At 38.4% G+C, this 17,075-nt stretch overlaps 1 protein-coding gene across 3 annotated transcripts in view; it reads left to right on the top strand.

Annotated features, from left to right (window-relative positions):
• Positions 1-4,342, top strand: part of ME1 (malic enzyme 1, NADP(+)-dependent, cytosolic) — a 226,114-nt gene extending 221,772 nt beyond the window's left edge. For all 3 annotated transcript variants that reach the window (XM_012001196.1, XM_012001195.1, XM_012001197.1), the window contains one exon: positions 3,784-4,342. In XM_012001196.1, coding sequence (XP_011856586.1) covers positions 3,784-3,954 — 171 coding nt within the window. In that variant the 3' untranslated portion in view covers positions 3,955-4,342. The remainder of the gene's footprint in view (positions 1-3,783) is intronic.
• The last annotated feature ends 12,733 nt before the right edge of the window (positions 4,343-17,075 follow it).

The raw sequence follows: 17,075 nt of genomic DNA, 5'->3' as shown, positions 1-17,075 counted from the left end.
CTGTTATGTAGTAACTATTTTTAAGTATTTAAGCCACAGACTGTGAGGCTTAAACAACAGAAAACTGTTTTCTCATAATTCTGGGAGCTGGAAGTCTAAGAAAAAGATGTCCGCAGGTTTGGTTTCCTCTGAGGCCTCCCTCCTTGGCCGGCAGATGGCTGCCCTCTTTCTGTGTCCCCGTGTGGCCTTTTCTCTGTGTGTGTACACCCTTGTGTGTCCAAATTTCCCCTTCTCATAAGGACACCTGTCAAACTGGATTATAGACCATTCTAATGGTCTCATTTTAACTTAATAGTCTCCTTAAAGGTCCTATTTCTAAATACACTCACATTCTGAGGTACTAGTGGTTAGGGCTTCAACAATGAATTTGGGGTGGGAGGAACACAATTTAGCCATGACAGTAGTTATATGTTTAAATTGGTGTTTCTCTACCTCAGTGTTGTGGACATTTTGGGTCAGTAAGTGTCGTGGGGCTGTCCTGGGCATTGTACAGTCTTTAGCAGCATTCCTGGCCTCTGCCCACTAGATGTCAGTAGCATCTGCTCAGTTGTATCAACCAAAGCTGTTTCCAGACACTGCCAGGCATCCCCTTGGGGGCCAGATTGCTCACGATTGAAAATCACTAGCTTAAGCTATTAGCAAGTTATCTGAACAACACCATTTAAGAGTCACATATCATTATTTATCTTGTTGACTGAAGGTAGAGTCTTAGAAAAAGAAGTAATTCTCCAAAAACCTTTACATAATAATGTGCTTGGTTATCTATTTATGAAAAAGTATGTTCATATAGTCTACTAATATGTATCTGCTAGTTTTTAAGTGGTTTAAATTATTAATATACTGAATAGCATATCATCATTTTAAGTTCATTTTAGAGATTTAAATGCAAAGGAGTTAGCTTATGATTTTAGCTTATGATTTTAGTTAGCAAGGGACAGCAAGGGAGTGCCAAAAGATTCAGATATCACACCTAGAATAATGGAAGAATACAGAGTGCATACACAGAAACTGGGAAATTAGAACAAAGAACCAACCAACTTCAGAGAGGAAGATATGTAAGTGGACTGCAAGTTTGAGGTATCAATGGCACATTCAAATGTACCATTTTATCAAGTAGATAGAAATGACTGAAACTTAAAGAAAGGCTAGATAAAAGACCTGGGCATCTTCTGCATGTGGTAACTGGTGAATGTCTAGGAATGGATGGAGTTGCCAAGAAAGCAAGTATGGAAAGGAAAGAAAAATGAGGATAGAATATAGTTTATTATTCTGTCTAGAAGACAGAAGAAAGATGCCAGTTCAGAAGAGAAGTGGTCAGGATTTTAAGAAGAGACTCCAAACTGAGCATGTCAAGAATTAGGAAAGAGACAACTTCAGAATGGGAGTGGAAATTGTGACCAACACAGCCAAATCCTGGAGAGAAAAACTGATGCAGACTTTTATTTGGTACTTAACAAGTTATCAGAGACTTTTACAAAAGAAATTTCAAGATGTAGAAGAGGTTCAGAAGTCAGAGAATTAGGAAAGCAATAAAAGACAAGCCACTCTGTCAGAGAGTTTGGCATTGACAGGACAGAGAAAATGAAGATTTCACTGAGAGATGGGGTTATTTCTATGGTATATCTGGGAGCAGAAAGAGGAGATGAATTTCCACTTAGTCTATGTCAGTAATGAAACAATGTGTTTCGTTATAAAATTAATATAGCCATCTTAAACAGGCCCAAGGGATCTTTTTGGGGTGATGAAAATATTCTAAAACTGAATGTGGTGATATGGTTGCACAGCTCAGTAAATGTACAAAAATAATTTAGTTGTACACTTAAAATGCTTGAATATTGAGTGAATTATATATCAACAAATCTGTTTAAAAAGTAATAATACCACATTATAGGCACTTTGGAAAACAAATAGAGAAAAGGAAAATAATCAATATCCTATTTTTCTAATGTAAGCATTAGTTTTTCCTGTGTTTGTTTTGTGTCTTTCATTTGTTTATTTTCTAACATTATTATAATTATAAAGTAAGTATACATATTGTTTCCTGCTTTTTCATAGACATTTCATAATACAGCACAGTATTCATAACCTTAATTGTTCATAAATGCATAGTTTTACATTGAGATGAGATACTTAATCATTCTAATATTTTTTGAAATCAGACTTATCAAAATAAGTCAGTCATATAAATATTATTTTAAGAACTGGTGTGAATTAGACTGGGCATGGTGGCTCATACCTGTAATCCCAGCACTTCGGGAGGCCAAGGCAGGTGGATCACCTCAGGTCAGGACTTTGAGAGCAGCCTGGCCAACATGGCGAAACTCCTCTTCTAAAAAAGTACAAAAATTAGCCGGGTGTAGTGGTGGGAGCCTGTTATCCCAACTACTTGGGAGGCTGAGGCAGGAGAATTGCTTGGTTTTTGTTTTTGTTTTGGTTGGTTTTGTTTTTGAGATGGAGTTTCACTCTTGTTGCCCAGGCTGGAGTACAATGGTGTGATCTTGGCTTACGGCAAACTCTGCCTCCTGGGTTCAAGTTATTCGCCTGCCTCAGTCTCCCAAGTAGCTGGGGTTCCAGGCGTGCACCACCATGCCTGACTAATTTTGTATCTTTAGTAGAGATGGGGTTTCTCCATGTTGGTCAGGCTGGTCTTGAACTTCTGACCTCAGGTGATCCACCTACCTCGGCCTCCCAAAGTGCTGGGATTACAGGCATGAGCCACTGCGCCCAGCCGGAGAATCGCTTGAACCCGGGAGAAGGAGGTTGCAGTGAGCTGAGATCATGCCACTGCACTCCAACCTGGGTGACAGAGTAAGACTCCATCTCAAAAACAAACAAACAAACAAAAACTGGTGTGAATTAAATAGCATATATGAAGCGATTAATTTTGATGAGGAGAATCCATTTAAGAAAGTAGGGAAAGAGAAGATGTATGAAGGTACTGAGGAGATAGTTTGAGTTGGTCAAAATGGAAATTAAGATCATTTTCTCTGAGTAGTTGAAATTTTCTCCTGCGATATGATGTGATGATGTGATTCTCCAGTGAGTGATGAGAGTCAAATGGAAACTTGAAGACATGGGAAGGTTTAGACTTGCTTTTTGGGAACCACGAGAGGAAGTTTTAAGAAAAGACAGAAAAAAGTATAATGTGCAGACTAGAAAAAAACATAGCACCACAAAAAGTTTACTGCATGGTTCTAGGATGCACAGCCACAAAAGGAGAAAGCCAGCTCTGAGGGGTCCCCAGACAAGGGACTAGAATTATGCATGAAACATAGGACATGATGACAGGAGATTCTGTGACACTGGCAAAGAGTGCTGATCCTGACTGTGGTGTCCAGATGACTAGCTGAGCAGGATCACGAGACCCTGGGGTACAGGAGGAGATTTTGTAGGAGGCTGTGGTCAGAATAAGGATTCTTGAAAATTCAAGGTTCAAGTTTAGCAGGACTATTTAGATATTTATTTCAAGTTAATTGTCAGTTAGGTCATGACAATATTTTGAACACTGGCTTCTCTGAGAAGTCCAGATGTGATAGTATTTGAATTAGTCTCACCTATTCACACTTTCTTTAGTTGCTGGTGTCATTTTTCTATCTCACTATATGATTTATAATTGCATTTTCATCTTACATCTTCATTGCTTATATGTGCTTTTAATATAAAACAATGTTTTTGCAAACATAAGATATACAGTGCTTTTGAAATGGATAAAAACTTCCACTCACATGGGCTCACCATTATCTCTATTTATTAAAATAATTAATATTCTTTTCTTATATCTAGATTGTGAAAGACGCATACCAAGAAAAGACAGCCACAGTTTATCCCGAACCTCAAAACAAAGAAGCATTTGTCCGCTCCCAGATGTATAGTACTGATTATGACCAGATTCTACCTGATTGTTATTCTTGGCCTGAAGAGGTCCAGAAAATACAGACCAAAGTTGACCAGTAGGATAATAACAAACGTTTCTAACTCTATTAATGAGGTCTTTAAACCTTTCATAATTTTTAAAGGTTGGAATCTTTTATAATGACTGATAAAATGCTTAGATTAAGATTTTACTTTAACAGTCTAAAAATTGATAGAAGAATAACGATATAAATTGGGATAAACATCACATGAGACAATTTTGCTTCACTTTGCCTTCTGGTTATTTATGGTTTGTATCTGAATTATTCTGCCTACATTCTCTTTAAAAGCTATTGTACCTACTACTGAGATACTCATCGTTTTTATACAGGAAGCTAATGGGAAGACCAAAATTAGTAATAAATTGATATAACCAACATTAAAACCCATAATTATTTTGTTGACCATTTTGTTAAAATCTACTTTTCAAAAAAAAAAAAAAAGGTAGAAATGAATCTAGGCATAGGCGAACTTTTGCTAAGCAGAAATAACATTACTTTGTTGCCTAGAGAAAGATAACTTCTCAGGTATTTTTATTCCAGTCCTAGATCATGTATGTTCTTTTGTGCAACCAAATTTTAACACTTCTAAGAAAGAGAAAGATCACTGCTGTTTACAATGCCTTGTACAGCCTTACATTTTAATAATCTTTTGTCATTATTACATCTCACAGAGTAAAGCTCTTATTACCTTGATCCTGAGTCAGAAATCCCACCTGAAAGCACCTTTTTTTCCCCTTGATCAAGCATCCTATCCTTCAGCTACCATACTGTTGCTACAGGGACTTTGTGGACTGTGGCCCCTGTCCAGAGGTTGGCGCCTTCAGTTCAGCACAGCCTGAACAGTGAGAAGGTCTGAAAGGAGAGTATATAGTTAAGATCCTTGAGAAAGGGCTGCCTGAGGAACTGACCTCTTAAAGATCTCAGGAGTCAGACAATTTAGGTTCCTACTGGAGTTACCTGCCAGAATGGCCTCTTAATTAACTCAGGTAACTAAGAACTAACTGTGTTATAATCATCTCACTTTTCCCTGAATTTGGAGAAAGTATTATAATTAAGTTCCCAGTATCAGAAATTGTCCTTACATAAGATTAAAATATCTTGATGACCAATACCATTCTATGAGAAAGAGTAGTTATATGCCCAGGCTGTATTAATTCACTTCAGAAACTAATGTTTGAAGTAATGGAAAAAATTTTAAGTTATAAAACTAAGGTGCAATGACATTTGCTATTTATTTGTAGAATTATTTGAAGAATTTTGTTTTCGAAGTAATGCTTTAAGGAGTATAAGATGTTCAAGATAAATTATACTATAAAATGATTTTATTGAAAGTTGAAGGTTACACATATTGTTTTAGGTATGAGCAGAAGAGGTTAAGGTATTTCTAAAGGTAACTTATAGTCAAGAGTTTCCTCAAAATAGTTATTTGGAGAAGAATCAGAATGTTTATGTATTTCTTGTCTGTTTCTATGTTGTCTTATAGTTCTAACTAAATGTGTTTACCTATGCAAAAGATTTATTAAAGCATAGAAAAGGTGAATGAATAGAATATAAAATAATTGTCCTTTTTTCTTAAAATGTTACATTGTAATGCTGGGTCTTGGGGTCATATGATTATGTATGATGAATTTCTAAAATATTCTAATAACTGCTAATTTCAGTAGGAACATCATTCATTCAGAACATATGTGGTTGGGCACAGTGGCTCACGCCTGTAATCCTAGCACTTTGGGAGTGTGAGATGGGCAGATCACCTGAGGTCAGGAGTTCAAGACTAGCCTGGCCAACATGGTGAAACCCTGTCTCTACTAAAAACTACAAAAATTAGCTGGGCTTGATGGCTCATGTCTGTAATCCAGCTACTTGGGAGGCTGAGGCATGAGAATCGCTTGAACTGGACATTGCAGTCAACCAAGATCGTGCTACTGCACTCCAGCCTGGGGGACGGAGTAACCCTCTGTCTCAGGAAGAAAAAAAACAAAAACAAAACAAAACAAAATATGTAATCACGTATTCTGAATACTGTGATATGTGAGCCACTTCCTTGTCCTCAGGGAAAGATAATGAAATAAGCATTAGATAGTTACTTACTAAGTGTCAAGTATCCCACATACGTTATTTTAATGTAGTCCCCTCACTTTCCTTATGAAGTTGATATTTTAAGTAACTGGTCAAGTCCACAGAACTAATAAATGAAGAAAGTAAGCTTTATATCCATGTTCATCTTTCTTTATAGTTTGTTCTCCTTTCCCTAGGCTACAGTCTAGAACAGCACTGTCCCATGTGTAATTTTAAATTTTGTAGTAGCTTCATTAAAAAAAGACACAGGTGGAATTCATGGTATTAATATATTTTTTTAAACCAATATATCCAAAATATTATCACTTCAACATGTAATCGACATAAAATTATTAAGATAGTTTATTTTGTTCATACTGTCTTCAACGTCCAGCACGTATTTTACACTTACATTTTAATTCAGTTCAGACTAGCCACAGGTCTCAGTAGCCACATCTGGCGAGTGACACCGTATTGGACAGTGCAGGTTTAGAAGAGACAGTTATATACCAATAGCTGTAAGACTGCATCTCCATGAGAGAAGTGAAGTAGAAGCCTGAGGGAAATGTTTACTCAAAAATATTTTGGTAAATAATGCCTCAATAAAGTAGATAAAAAACTAATTTGTGCCAGCCTGTCTTCATAAGCCAGCCATGCATATTAGGAAGGGAGCACAGCCCCAGAACAAGAAAATTATTTAACAATTTTTTATAGAATGCTCACTTCGCTATTAACCAAAGAAATGTAAAATGCTACTGGAGCACACATGGAACAAATAAATTATATAGTGAGAAGGAGATGTCAGGGAAGAGGATATAACAACATTAATGTTAATAAAATTAGACAAAAAGAAAAATGGAAAAAGACAGATAACTTTATCACAAAAACAGAATATCTAAAGAATTAAATGTACATTCTAAATGTAAAAAATAAAATATCTGAAATTAAGAATTCATCAGACAGATGGCTTAACGCTGACTAGAGGTCATAGAGGAAAGGATTAATGACCTCAAAGGCAGGTCGTTAGAAATTACCTACATTTTTTTAACTTTTATCTTAGGTTTGGACTTACATGCAAAGGTCATTATATAGGTAAACTTGTGTCATGGGGGGTTTGTTGTATGGATTATTTCATCACCCAGGTATTAAGCCTAGTACCCAGTAGTTACTCTTTCTGCTTCTCTCCCACCTCCCGCCCTCCACTGTCAAATAGACCTCAATGTCTGTTGTTCCCTTCTTTGTGTTCATGAGTTCTCATCATTTAGCTCCCACTTATAAGTGAAGATATGTGGTATTTGGTTTTCTGTTCCTGTGCTAGTTTGCTAAGGAAAATAGCCTCCAGCTCCATCCCTGTTCCCACAAAAGACATGTTCTCATTCTTTTTTTATGCTGCATAGTATTCTATGGAGTTCATCTAACACCTTCTCTTTATCTGATCTGGCATTAATGGGCATTTAGGTTGATTCCATGTCTTTGGTATTGTGAATAGTGTTGCAGTGAGCATTTGAGTGTGTGTGTGTGTGTGTGTGTCTTTATGGTAGAATGATTTATATTCCTCTGGGTATATACCCAGTAATAGGATTACTGGGTTGAATGGCAGTTCTACTTTTAGCTCTTTGAGGAATCGCCATACTGCTTTCTACAATCGTTGAACTAATTTGCACTCTCACCAACAGTGTGTAAGTGTTCCCTTTTCTCCACAACCTTGCCAACACTTGTTAGTTTGTTTGTTTGTTTGTTTGACTTTTTAATAATAGCCAGAATGTCACGAAGCCATTCTGACTGGTGTCACAATGAAATGGTATCTCATTATGGTTTTTGATTTGCATTTCTTTAACGATCAGTGATATTGAGCCTTTTTTCATATGTTTGTTGGCTGCACATATGTCTTCTTTTGAAAAGAGGCTGTTCATGTCCTTTGCCCACGTTTAATAGGGTTGTTTTTTTCTTGTGAATTTGTTTAAGGTCCATATAGATGCTGGATATTAGACCTTTGTCAGATGCAAGTTTGCAAATATTTTCTCCCATTCCGTAGGTTGTCTGTTTTCTCTGCTGATAGTTTCTTTTGCTGTGCAGAAGCTAAATTTAATTAGATCTTGTTTGTCAATTTCTGCTTTTGTTGCAGTTGCTTTTAGTGTCTTTGTCATGAAATTTTTGCCTGTTCCTATGTCAAGGATGGTAATGCCTAGGTTGTCTTCCAGGATTTTCACAGTTTTGGATTTTACATTTAAGTCTTCAATCCACCTTGAGTTGATTTTTGTATATGGTATAAGGAAGGGGTCTAGCTTCAACATTCCACATGTGGCTAGCCAGTTATCCCAACACCATTTATTGAATAGGGAGTCTTTTCTCCGTTGCTTGCTTTTGTTAGCTTTGTCAAAGACCAGATGGTCATAAGTGTGTGGCCTTATTTTTGGGTTCTCTATTCTGTTCCATTGGAATATGTGTCTGTTTTTGTACCAGTACCATTCTGTTTTGGTTACTGTAGCCCTGTGATATAGTTTGAAGTTGGATAATGTGATCCCTCCAACGTTGTTCTTTTTGCTTCATATTGCCTTGGCTATTCTGGCTCTGTTTTGTTTCCATGTGAATTTTAAAATAGTCTTTTCTAGTTCTGTCAAGAATGTCATTGGCAGTTTGATCAGAATATTATTGAATCTGTAAATTGCTTTGGACAATATGATCATTTTAATGATATTGATTCTTCCTATCTTTGAGCATGGGATGCTTTTCCATTTGTTTTTGTCTTCTCTGATTGCCTTGAGCAGTATTTTTCAGTTCTCCTTTAGAGATCTTTCACTTCTCTGATTTAGCTGTATTCCTAGGTATTGTATTATTTTTGCGGCAATTGTGAATGGGATTGCATTCCCAATTTGACTCTTGGTTTGGCTGCTGGTGATGCATAGGAATGCTAGTGATTTTTGTACATTGATTTTGCACCCTGAAACTTGGCTGAAGTTGCTTATCAGCTGAAGGAGATTTTGGGCCAGGACTATGTGGTTTTCTAGATATAGAATCATGTCCTCTGAAAACAGGGATAGTTTGACTTCCTCTCTTCCTATTTGGATGCCCTTCATTTCTTTCCCTTGCCACTTGCTTTGGCCAGGACTTCCAGTGCTTTCTTGGATAGGAGTAGTGAGGGAGAGAATCCTTGTCTTGTGCTGGTTTTCAAGAAGAATGCTTCCAGCTTTTGCCTATTCGGTATGATGTTGGCTGTGGGTTTGTCATAGAGGGCTATTATTATTTTGAGGTATGTTCCTTCAATATCTAGTTTACTGAAAGTTTTTAACATGAAGGTATGTTGAGTTATATCAAAAGCTTTTTCTGCACCTATTGAGATAATCCTACGTTTTTTGTCTAACATAAACAGAAAATTTCCAAATGGAAGCATAAAGAGTGAGCAAGAAAGGAAAAAGAGAGAGAGATGTTGGCTAAAATTAGGTGGTATAATATATGTGCTATTGGGTCCTGTAAGGAAAGAAAAGAGATACTGGAGTACAAATGTTTGAAGAGATAATGGAAAGGAATTTTCTCAAATTAATGAAAAGCATCAACTGCATGCTATTGCACTCTAGCCTGGGCAACAAGAACAAAACTCTGTCTCAAAAAAAAAAAAAAAAAAAAAAAAGAAAGAAAGAAAGAAAAAGAAAAAAAAAGCTAATGGAAGAAATAGAATAATTTTAAAATACTTGATTAATGCAAAAGAAAGATAAAGGAGGAACAAAGAATATAAGAGCGTAACTCCTGGGATAAATATAAAACTAATAGCAAGATGGTAGACATAAACCCAACTTTGTTGGTAATTATGTTAAATGCAAGTGAACTAAACACTCTATTAGCAAAAATTGTCAGACTGGACTTTTTTAAAGATCCAATTATATGCTGTTTATATATTTCTTGTTGTTATTATAGAGATGAGGTCTCACTATATTGCCCAAGCTGGTCTCAAACTCCTGAGCACAAGTGATCCTCCTGCCTCAGCCTCCCAAACTGCTGGGATTACAGGCATGAGGCATCATGCCCAGCCTACAATTATATGCTGTTTATAAGAGACATACTTTAAATATAATTATGACACAAAAAGTTTTATGGTAAAAGGATGGCAAAAGATATCTCATACAAAGAGTAAGCCCAAGAAAGCCGGTGTGGCTCTATTAATATCAGAGAAGTATACACTTCATGGCAAGGCATATTACCAGAGATAGTGATAAATGGGTCAGTCATTAAAGACACAATTCTTTCTATGCTTTTAATAAAACATCTTCAAAATACATGGAAAACAATGGCAGAAATAAATGGTAAAATATACACATTCACCATAATAGCTGGATATTTTAACTCACCTCTCTTCATAATTGAAAAATAATGATCCATAAATAATTAAGTCAATCTGCAGCCAGGCACAGTGGCTCACACCTGTAATCCCAGCACTTTGGGAGGTCAGAGGTTCAAGACTAGCCTGGCCAACATGGTGGAACCCCATCTCCACTAAAAAAAAAAGAAAAAAAAAAAAGACAAATTCGTTGGGTGTGGTAGCCCAGCCACTCTGGAGGCTGAGCCAGGAGAATCACTTGAACCTGGAAAACGGAGGTTGTAGTGAGCCAAGCTCATACCACTACATTCCAGCCCAGGTGACAGAGCAAGACTCAATCTCGGAAAAAAAAAAAAAAATAAGTCAATTTGTAAAAGAAAAGCAAAGGGGGAATTACTCTATAGATAGTTGCATATACATCAAAGTCATGATAATATACAGGACAATGGAATGGAATAGGAAACTCACAGGAATATGAGTTACCAGGTGATACAGTTTGACTGTGTCCCCACCTGAATCTCATCTTGTAGTTCCCATAATCCCCACATGGAGTAGGAAGGACAGGTAGGAGGTAATTGAATCATGGGAAAAGTTACCTCTATGCAGTTCTCATGACAGTGAGTGAGTTCTCAAAAGATCTGATGGTTTTATAAGGGGTTTTTCCCCCACCTTGCTCTGCACTTCTCCTTGCTGCTGCCATGTGAAGAAGAACGTATTTGCTTCCCCCTCCTCCATGATCCTAAGTTTCCTGAGGCCTCCCAGCCATGCTGAATTGTGAGTCAATTAAACCTCTTTCCTTTATAAATTGCCTCGTCTCGGATATGTCATTATTAGTAGAGTGAGAACAGACTAATACACCAAGCTAGCACAAAAATCAATAGATAAAGAACAGAATGCTTGGTAAAAGGACTGGAAAAACTGGCCCACAACATGGAGCAAATTAAAACTAGAACCCTACCTTACCCTATGTGAAAAGGTAGACTCCAGATCGATTAGAGACCTAGGTATGAATGGTAAAAATATAAAATTAATGAAAATTAATGTAGCAAAATATGCTTGGGACCTCATAAACACAACTATGAGGTAAAATGGGATATATTATCTAAGGAAGGGAAGGTTTAGGTGGATCACATGGCTGCTGCCATAAAACAGTGTAAAGGACAAGGAATTCCAGGACTGTGAGTTGGGGTGGTTGCTTCTAGTAGGGATGGATACATAAAGAAATATAATTTAGGCTTGAGTCTGAAATCCTCAGCTCAAAAATTTTAGACTGAATTCTCAATCTAAAAACCAGGAAAAGTCCCATGTTTTGCTAACAAAATATTTTCTCTCTTTCTAGTTATTAATGCTGAAATAATTGAAAACCAAGGTCATACTTAATCTTGCTGGTTGCCAAATTGTATTAATACCATGAGTTAAACTGACATCCTCATTAGGCCTCTTATGTAAAACGTAAAGAGTATGGACCAAGAAACAGTAGGACCTTGATTTGGAATGGGGAAGGGGATTTGGAGGACTCATAATATCCTAAACTAGAGAGAACAATAGTCCAGGTTTCAGAACTGAAAGTCCTGTGTCCCAGGAAACCCCTCAGTCCCAGGAAAACTGGGATAGTTGACATGTTCTCCTCTGCTAATCAAAGCAGGAGCTCTTCCTGTCTAAAGAGGTTGGTACTGCCTTGCTAGAAGATCCTATAATGACCTCACCTGAGGTAATGGTTACCTTGTAAAGGGAAACCAATTTGCCTATGCTTCTCCTCCATTATTCTCATTATTTCTATACACCCCAAATCAGATTCCAGCATGAGAGGGGCTGTGGTGGCTAGAATTTAAAAGGCAAATCCAGAAGGAGGAGACTTATGCCAAAAAAAAAAAAAAAAAAAAAATCTAGACTTTGCTCATATATATTGGCAAAAACCCCGAGAAAAATGTGTGAGATTCTCAGAACATTACACTGACAAGGAGAACCGTAATTTTGGATAGGGCAGAAATGATTGATAGGGTACACTTGCCACAGATTCTGGATTCTGCGTGCTGCCTTGAGCAGTTGGGGGTGATTCTACTTGTTGGTTCAGTTAGTTGAGTGAAACATGAACTTAATAATGGTCCACATTAAATGAAATTGAGAATGCAAATATTCCTTAAATAATATAAAGCCATTCAAAGATTTACAAAGATAGGAATGGTGGAGTGGATTTGTTGTGTGCAATCTGACTGTCCTAATCTATTAATCCCCTAAGTCTCCTTGGAGGACCTATCAATGACACTCCTTTCACTAAGGCCTTGAGAGAAATAACACTGGTGAGGGGAGTAGCAGCATCTATGAAAATCATTTTAATGATGCTTCTCTTTAAGCTAGGAAGGCTTGTGGAAAATGTTATGGTTAAAAGGGGTTCCCGATTTCAATGGAAACATCAGACTCTTGGGGTTGGTACAGGCTTAATAACATTTAGTAGCAATTAACAACTGCAGACAAGGTGAAAATAGTGATTGTAATAGGAGTAGGTCCAGTGTAATCAGGAGTTCAGCCCACAGAAATATTGGTTTTGGATAACACAGGGCCTCCTGGCCTGAAATGCTATTCAAAAAATTAACGAGGTGGCATACGTACTAACCAAGAAAAATTGATACCATTGTATAAAACTGATACAGCCATGCCAGTAAATACCAGCTATATCCCAGCCTGGCCTAGGACCAAATACATTGGCAACAACATAGGTCCTACTTGATATATATATAACAATAGCAGAAAAGCCTGACTGGAGCCACCAAGATACAGTGTCACCAAATTGCCACAAATAGATACGAGTGAAAGACCCCTAAAGATGCAGAACTCTATAATTATATCATCAATGTGTTCCCAAATCTTCCTTTGAGGCTCCCATTTGCTAAGATAACAATGTACTGCAGAAAGGAAACCATTAGGCCTTTTGGAGGTCATCTGGGAGCAGCTCTGAACAAATATAAATTTCTCGGGTCTCTGAAACCATTGTGGTCTATGGAACAAACTATACGTTATAGGAATAAACTCATCCCCCAGTTATTTTTCCAGTGAAGAGTTATAATTTATTTCTTCATCCTCTGTGGCAATATACTCACACTGGATCCCTGATCCATAAAAAGAGGGTTATTGTATTAGGAAGTATGAAGAGATTTGCAGAGATGAGTCCCACCATCAAAAGCTTTAAAAGCAGCAGGAGTGTGACTCTTATCATGTCTTGCTTTAGCATGATCTTTGGCATATGTAGGAGGAGACAGATGGGTCTCTAAGAATGACTTCACAGGCCAGGATCAGTGGCTCACGCCTGTAATCCCCACACTTTGGGAGGCTGAGATGGGCGGATCACTTGAGGCCAGGATTCGAGACCAGCCTGGCCAACATGGTGAAAAAACATCTCTACTGAAAATACAAAAATTAGCCGGGCGTGGTGGCATATGCCTGTAATCCCATCTACTCTGGAGGCTGAGGCATGAGACTCACTTGAATCTGGGAGGCGGAGGTTGCTGTGAGCTGAAATTGGGCCACTGCACTCCAGCCTGAGTGACAGAGCGAGAAAGCGAGACTCCGCCTCAAAAAAATAGAATGACTGCACATATTCCGAAACTTAATCAGATGGTGATTCCAACTGCAGCTGCTGTCAGATAAGTTCTTTTTCTTGGAGAAAATCAGAAAGTAGCTGGCTATTGATTTGGTCAATGCTTTTTTGTTTTTCCTTTATTCCAGTAAGAGCACTTGAAGCATTTACTGTATCTCCGTAAGCAGCAGTGTAGATTGTGTTTTTTCCAATGTTACATTAAATTTCTATGTCAGAATATCAGTCTTGATATCAGACCTTTGATCAGCTTACCACTGTACAGGGCAGCATGCTGTATGCCTCCAGGTGAGATTCTGATAGGACCTGGAGAATGGAGTCATGTTTCCTGGATGCCTGGTAAGATGTGTCATCCCAGAGAGTGAATGATAAATCCCATGAAAGCACAGAGTCTGCAGCCAAGTTTTGGAGAGGTGCAGTGTCTGGTACATGCTGGGATTTCCCCTTCATCATGAGGAACAAATTGTGTACTTTATTCCTTCTGTAACTAAGGAGAACTCTCAGTGATTGGTGGGTGACATGGTTTGGCTGTGCCCCTATCCAAATCTCACCTTGAATAGTAATAATCCCCACGTGTCAAGGATGGGACCAGGTGGAGATAATTGAATCATGGGGGTGGTTTTCCCCATACTGTTCTCGTGGTAGTGAATAAGTGTCACGAGCTCTGATGGCTTCATAAAGGGGACTTCCCCTACACAAGATCTCTTGCCTGCCCCTATGTAAGATGTCTCTATGCTCTTCTTTCATCTTCTGCCATGATTGTGAGGCCTCCCCAGCCATGTGGAACTGTGAGTCCATTAAACCTCTTTCCTTTATAAACTACCCAGTCTAGGGTATGTCTTTATTAGCAGCATGAGAATGAACTAATACAGTGGGCTTATTTAAATTCTGTCTACCCTGCTCGAATTCATTCGTGGATTTTTTGACTGGGATTAGAAAGAGAGGTCTCTCTGGCTGGTCCAGGCTGTGGTGAAATTAGTTCCACCATGTGGACCTTATGAGGGAAAGCCAGTGGGCTCAGTGTTTCTGTGGCAAATCAGGATTATGTATAAAATCAGGAAGTGTGAGCAACACTGTGCCCTCTTCAGACAGTAACTATTCTTTTAACTTACTACTGGGCTACTTCAGATAAAAGCAAGTGAAAAAAACCTCTTCAAAAAGGTTCCGTGAAGGCTGCAGACAGACACCATGAGAGCCTTCTCAAGTTCTGAGAGGGGATGGATGGCATGTAAGCAGTTATATGTGAATGCTCAAGTTCACAGGCAATGTATGTTTGATTTAACAAGGAATGTTTTAGAGGTCCCTGTGTCATGGTCTGCCAACTCATCTGACCAACTCAATTCACTATGCAGGTGTCCTCAGCTCTTAGCCTGGTAAGAGTTTACCAATAAGGAATGAAAAGCAAAGAACACACTTGACGATATGCCTGATTTAATTCAGCAAACTTTAAAAAGACACTGCAACTTTTATAAATGAGCACATTTTCCAAATAACCATTTAAGAATATAATATACAGAATATACAGATTCTTAAGTTACAAGCAATAGAGACTGATTCTGATTTCCAACAACAAAAGGAAAGATGCTGGGTCATTCAAAGGAAATGCCAAACAGCTGAGCATTCAGTAGGCTAGAATAAGGGTGGCACTAGAGGTTTAAGCAGCAAGAGCTCACAGCCATCTCTCCAGGAGGCTGCCAGAGGACAACTGAGTTCCTATCACTTTCTCCTCCCAAATCACAGGGAAGGGGCAGTTTCCCAAAATAAGCAGTGTGTGTAGGGGGAGGGGGTTGGGGAATGCTGGACTTTTATTATGTGCTCATATCAGGCTATGCAAACAACCAGCAGACTCCTATACATACAAAGTTGAGTTTTGAATTATACATGTACTTTTTTTTCCTATAAAACCTACACTTCCCCATAATACTATCTGCATTAATACTCCTGATAGGAAAAGTATTGCAGAATGCTCAAATTAGGCTTATAAAAGTAGGTTCTGAAAAATCTCAGCAATAGCTCCAGAAGCACTAGAGTTCATAATCTAGAATGTATTCCCTTTTCTTTACACTTATCTTTATGTAGCTACTTTTGCTTATGTAATCAGGAAAAAGACCTCTATGAGGTAGGTTGATGGCACATATTGATTCATTTGGATGGAGTTACATCTGTTGAAGGCCTAAAACTTGTAAATGCTAATTATACTTACTGATAGCTTTGTGGAGACTGTGGGGAAAAATATTCCTATACTTTGTTGTTTTTAGTGCTGGCAAACATTAAGACATGATTCTTTGGCAATGTAAGTCCTACTTCTTCCCTTTGCATATAGGCAAAGTGTCAGGCTCCAGCCTGAGTTCCAGCACAACCCAGGCTAGGATGGAAACATGAATGGCAAGCTGGAGGACCTGGCGGGGCAGGCCCACAGCGAGTGTTGAAGATCTGAGTTGTGCCCTGAGAGGAAACTCACTGTGACCTAAGAAAGAGGCAGTACAAAGTGGACCCAGTTCTAAGGCCTCCTGGGGATAGGGCCTCCTGGTCCATCATGTCCTCTCTGTAGCCCAAGGACACGTCTGCATCCATGGCACAGAGGGTAAAACCAGAAGGTAGTTTCATCAGAAGTTCTATAGGCTCCCCAGCACAAGCAGCACTGTCTGACATCTAACAGGATGTGTTACAGAATGGGGAGTGAGGTGTTTCCCTCCATCTTCCTAAATCCCAGCACCCAGCTTTGGCATCTGGAGGGGACCCAGAAGGAGAATGGGATGCCTCCCGGGAAAGGGCAGCAGTAGCTGACTACAGAAACAGGGAAAGCTGCTGAGGCTGCTCAGGACATCTTTTAGCACATGAGACTCACAGAAATACTTGGGGCGGGATGGAGAATGAAAAGGCTTGGCAAGAGCTACTTAAATAGGCGTTAGTTTTTAATCATTAAAATAAACTCTCATTTTGAAAAGCCTGGTGAAGCCTGTGGAGCTTGGAATTTTCAGAGGAGATGGCAGTAACATCACCAGACTGTAGAATTATATATATATATCTATGTTTTTCCCAATAAGGTAATGATGCAGATATCCACACTGGTACCCTCAACACTCTCTTGCCCTGTATAGTAATGCATACTGGCACACAGGCAAAGGTTGGATTGAAACGGGAATACTTTATAGACAAGGACCCATGTATTTATCTTTTCTGGATAAGAATTAAACTA

The sequence above is a fragment of the Mandrillus leucophaeus genome, unplaced genomic scaffold (genome assembly GCF_000951045.1).
Source record: "Mandrillus leucophaeus isolate KB7577 unplaced genomic scaffold, Mleu.le_1.0 Scaffold652, whole genome shotgun sequence".
In the NCBI taxonomy this organism is placed as follows: Eukaryota; Metazoa; Chordata; class Mammalia; order Primates; family Cercopithecidae; genus Mandrillus; species Mandrillus leucophaeus.
This window is presented reverse-complemented; position numbering and strand designations above follow the sequence as displayed.